The sequence below is a fragment of the Vigna umbellata genome, chromosome 1 (assembly GCF_029865625.1).
Source record: "Vigna umbellata cultivar VRB3 chromosome 1, Vumbellata_1.0, whole genome shotgun sequence".
NCBI lineage: Eukaryota > Viridiplantae > Streptophyta > Magnoliopsida > Fabales > Fabaceae > Vigna > Vigna umbellata.
Window position 1 is genome coordinate 3990955 of NC_142165.1, and position 5503 is coordinate 3996457.

Sequence of the window (5503 nt, forward strand, 5' to 3'; positions counted from 1 at the left end):
AACTACTAACATCAAACTCATCCTCACCATTCCCTTCAACAACAACATCATCCCCTCCCTCACTCTCGTCTTCCACAACAACCTCATCCTCACCCTCCCCTTCAGCAACATCATCCACTCCTTTACCCTTCCCTTCTTCACTAACCTCATCCTCACCCTCTCTCTCAACTTTAGGTTGAACAACTTCACCTTCCACAACAACCTCATCTTCATCTTGACAAACTTCACCAAGCTCATTAACTTCATCTTAATCCATCTCCTTCAGTATGGAAAAAATTTCAAAGTAATTTCATCTATCTGTGTCAACGAACAAGGTACTGGTTTCAACTCCATCGTATCTAAGTAACACATCATTCATAAACTTACTCCCAAGTGAAACACCACTTCGATATCAGAGTTGAACATGTCAAGTATTGTCAAGTATTATATACCTAAATAAAAGTTGTTGTTAGGTTACATGCAGTTGACCATGTCATACATTAATAAAATTCTAGAGAGGCAAGATTGTTAACTATTCAGTTAACAGCTAGCTGGGTAAGGGGGGAAAACCTTATAAGGTTAGGATTAAACTTATATTTTAACATTTTCTATACAAAGGATATTTGTTCCTATGGAGGGGAGTGCTTCCTTAGAGGGGGATATTCTATAGTGTTATTGTTTTTGTCTGACACACATCAATTAAGCAATTAAGCCTATATTTTAACACAAACCAACTACATGCAATATACGAACAACAACATACCATAAAGAATTGAAACAACAAACCATAAAAAAATTTCATTTTCAAATGGGGGACCAAAACGAAACACACAATAGTAGGGGACCAACACAAAATACAAAACACAAAACACAAGGGGACCACAACAAAGGCAAGGTTATTATGGGGGACCACAATATTATGGACGACAACAACACAACACACAATTCACCGCAACTACATAAAATAATTCATCAAAAACACACATTGCACCTTTCGCTTTGAAATCCCAAACTTCGTTGATGAACCCACTTGGCTCACGAACCCTATTCGCTCATGAACCCTATTCACTCATGAAAGCACTACGTTGACCAACCTACTTCGCTCACGAACCTCCTTCGCTCACGAACCTCCTTCGATCACGAAACTCCTTCGATCACGAAACTCCTTCGTTGACCAACCTTCTTTCCTCACAAAAACCAATTCACTCACCAAATGAAACCTCGATAAAAAAATTCCCAAATTCGGTTTCTTTTGTCAAACACCTCAATTCTCATAAGACCTAATTATGTTAATTAATTTTTTTTCCATTTAACAACCCTAAAATATTCAATTTGCACGTAACAAATGCTGTGTCTGACATGTCAACCTAATACATGTCAAGTAAATGTCACAACACTAATGCTTGCACAATACACATCATACAAGAAAGTTAATGTTATGAATTTAAACACCGTTAACTGAATAGGACTTGATTGATACAATTATATTACATTGGGACGCAATAAAAACGTTTTTAAAAGTGGATACTAACAAGACAGTAAATGTTGAATTTGGAGACCAATTAAGTCCAGATTTTAATATTCAATATATCATGTAAGAATTAACACACGTATAACAACGCCGAACATTCCTATGAAATAATATTTTTCCAAAGTAGTAACTAAAAACGCATTTTATTTCAAAATTTTTTGTACATTTTTCTTTTATTTCAGATTCATAAACAAACGGCTTAGACAATTTTGAATATCTGTAAATGTAAACTTAAAATACCAGCAAGCTTCATCACCAAGAACGGCTAGAAAGCTGCCACAAAAATTTTCATATTCTGGCAACAAGAACCCTTCAATGTGTTTTGTTATTCGTTTCCTCAGTTTTTTATCAGAGACCATCCATGTAGATTGAAGTGTGCATGTCTCCTCAAAGTGCAGGTTGAACAAACGGATCTTTTTTATCATTAAATCCGCTACCACTTCCCCGGACTCATTTGTCTCAACCGTCAAAAAATCCATCATCTTGTTCCACGTCCACTCATAATACAGGTTACACTTTTGTCTCACCTTTCGTTTTTGTTGTTGAAACCATTCATCGTCGAATTTCAAATCACATGTCCTTTGGTTTATGTGTATGAGATTATTGATCATAAAAATATAGCGCAATGCGCGGTCACCGTATAAGCGTGTAGACTCGAGTTCCAACTCGCTCTCTAACAACTCAATCATCTTTCCTATCACCACCCAAAATGAAGAATTTTCGATGCAGTAAGTTTGACAATCCCTCTGGTATATCATACCTTCACAAATTCCAAGGATGTAGTTCATTGATTCCTTAGTAATGAGATGAAGCCCTCCGTCGGTAGCAGGTGCCTCCACAATATCAGGGTAAATAATATACCTAAAGCTGTTTATCATAGCCAATCTTTGCTGAATGTCTCGAACATCACGTACGAACGACAAATTGTTATAAGCGATGAACTCCGGTTCCAGCTTGCCTAATGACATCAACATTCTAGGGGCGTCCACGAGAAGCGTATACTGCGTATAGCTCTGAGTTGTTATGGTATGGGCATATTCCAGTAGAACAGTCGTCAGACTCTTGCAAAATTTATCGAAGGAGACATCCGCAGCGACAGATAAACCTGAAAAGAGGAAATCGCAGAGTCTTCTTTCATTGGGAAAAAACATCTTCCAAGCTGCCTTGCACGCTGCTGACCACTTCCAAAAGTCCATTTTGATGGGCAATTGAAATTGCAGAAGTTCTCGTAGACACTGTTCTGCAAACTCCCTTCGCCATGTGCTGTAAATGTCGCTGCATTCCTCTACGAAACCTCCGTCTACCATCAGCTTCACGATTTCCTTAAGGCGCCTCATAATTTCCGATGGAAGTGCATCCAACACAAAGTTGATATCAGCATACGGTTCTTCTTTGGAGCCAAATTCGGCTTCAAGGTATTTGTCCACATGACCACAAAAAAAGGGAACAAGCATCTTATTCTCCTTCTCAAGCTCCTTTATACAATTCATAAGCTGTTGCTGGATGTCATCTTGTGAAGGTGAATTATTTTGAGTGTGCAAATGGTCTTGGAATCTTAGATCCCCGTCTTCTGGTGAGGTGCCTTGAGTACTATCAACATCAGCATAAGCTTCTTCATGACTGCTACTACTAACACTCCGTGGATCAACTTGAATGTTTACTAGATTTTGGAGCTGGAGGGGAAGATTCTCCCGTTGTGTGTGGCGCGGATAATCACAAATTTGAATGAGGGAATAACTGAAGCTCCCTCCAACAATGACTAACCACATTTTGATCTCCATGAGTTGTACTAGTAGACCTCCGCAGAAGAAATATAGTAGATCGATCTGGAATCCAAATTGAGTAAGATTTGACAAGCCAAGTGACATGGTAGCAAAAGCAGCACAAGAGACCAGGCTGTATGCATCTGGTTTACCCTTCACGAGATTATCAAACAAAAAGGAATAAACAGAAGTGATTATGAGAACCAAAAATGACACATGAGATTCCAGCCGGAGAGAGGTGGAGCGCGACCTTGCCGGTGCGAACAAGACGGCAAGGAAAACGATGAAACTGAAAACAATATAAAGAAGCATCTTCCACCAGCTCCAGTTTCCCAGTAAATGGTTGAAAGAGGAACTGAGTGCATAACAGAGCAATCCAACAACAGATGAAGCAAGACATACAAGTCTCAGTACCTTTGGTTTCTTCAGCGATCTCAGTATTTGGTTGAGCATGGCCATCGTAGTCTTTCTCAAGAAAGAGAGCAAGGTTTGCATTCAGGCATTCCCATACCACAAACAGAGCGAGAGCCTCCATTTTTCAATGAGAAACCCCTAGCCGAAAGTTCTGCCGAAAGGGGGAACCGTGTTACTCTTTTGGCCTAGAAGGAAACCAAGGAAGTAAACTAAAACACCTTTTTGACCTACAATGCCAACTTCATCTTCGAAGAACTCACTCCAAAGTACTTCAAATGAAATCTAGGTTACTTTGCTAGCGGGGCAAATGTTTAAGGAATTGTCTATTTCTGTTACTTATGATTTTGTCAGTGTGCAATTTTTGTCCTGCAAAATGTTAATTTATAAACAGTCAAATAAAAAATTATTCAACTTTAGAAAATGGAAAATCATATTTGTAATGAAAACTTTATAAAAATTAAAATTTCATGTTCAAAAAAATACAGAAAAAAAAAAGTGAATTTAAACTAAAAAAATTCTTATAAAATTACACTCATTGAGTCATATAGACTCCACACCTTATCTTTTCCACGAAATTTCTGAGAAAATTAACCGTGGAGTGTGAAGGTTGTCAAGAGACTCTCAATTCAAATGTTAAAGGCTTTTCTTAAAGCGTGTTGAGTTCAAAGAACAAATGTTTCACTTGTGGGGTTTCCACCAACTTTCACTTACAATAAAAAGGACTTGGATCCTGACATTTAATAAATTTTTACATTTACTTCTCATTTATTTTTTGATCTTTTATCTTTTTTTTTCTATAAATATAAAAATTTACTTTTTTAAATAAGTATATTACTGTCAATGGTTTTCAACTGTGATTGAATTGGATGTTTAAAAAACATTTTCCAAATACTAGTGGATGAAGGGTCATATGTTAGAGACATCATGAAGCGTGTTCAAATGAAAGAAATAAAAATAAAGATGATTTGTGCAAGATAAAGCAGTTTTTCTCTCAGGTGCATGAAAATGTTTAGATGGAGGCCTTTAATGGATATCGAACTAAAGACGAACAAATTTTGGAATTTGCTGAATGGCAAAACGGATTTCAAAATCCATTTTGTGCCTCAAGCTAATTTTTTTATTATTTTATTTGTTTATTATATTAGAATAAGTTATTTATTATTTTTAATTTATTATAAATTTTATAGATGATTAATTATTTGAATTTTTATTGTTTAACAATTATTTAGCTTTTTTATCAAATTTTTACATTTTTATTTAATTATGGATGATGTTACATATTGAAAAATGAATATTATTTTATAGGTGAATATTTAAAATGAAAGAATGTCTTTATGGTATGGATCTTAAAGTATACTTTAGCTTTATAACATATTTTTCTTCTTTCATACAAGAAGTTGGAGAGAAATATCTCACAAATAATTTTACTACGAACGAAATATTTTTCTCTTGTGATCACTTAATTGAATAGGTGAGAGGGATTGTTCATGATCTACAATTTGTGGTGGTTACTGCTGACAAAGCTACTGGTAAACGAGAAAGAAAGACGTTCATCTTGCTTGGACGTGAAAGAGGTGAAAAGTATAGGAAATATAAACCTGATGTGGAGCCTAATGTATATAGGACTCGAAAATGTAAGAGCCCTTTTAGTTAAAGGGTAAACCATCTTCTAATGGGGACGGATGAGTCTTGAAGGTCATGTGTGGATATCACAACCACGATTTGGCTGAAACTTTAGTTGGTCACCCTTATGTTAGTAGGTTAAATCTGAGTGAACAATCATTATTTGTGATATGAATAAGACTAAAGTTACACC

General features: G+C 36.1%; 1 protein-coding gene across 1 annotated transcript; it reads right to left on the bottom strand.

Annotated features, from left to right (window-relative positions):
- Positions 1-1647: 1647 nt before the first annotated feature.
- Positions 1648-4051, bottom strand: LOC124834304 (exocyst complex component EXO70B1-like). The gene has a single exon (XM_047308969.2). It carries the CDS (start codon positions 3766-3768, stop codon positions 1684-1686), a length of 2085 nt encoding a protein of 694 aa, XP_047164925.2. The 5' UTR covers positions 3769-4051; the 3' UTR covers positions 1648-1683.
- Between the last annotated feature and the right edge of the window lie 1452 nt (positions 4052-5503).

Coding starts and splice junctions, on each gene's coding strand:
- LOC124834304 (XM_047308969.2), bottom strand. CDS start 3,768: ATGCAAACCTTGCTCTCTTTCTTGAGAAAGACTACGATGGCCATGCTC.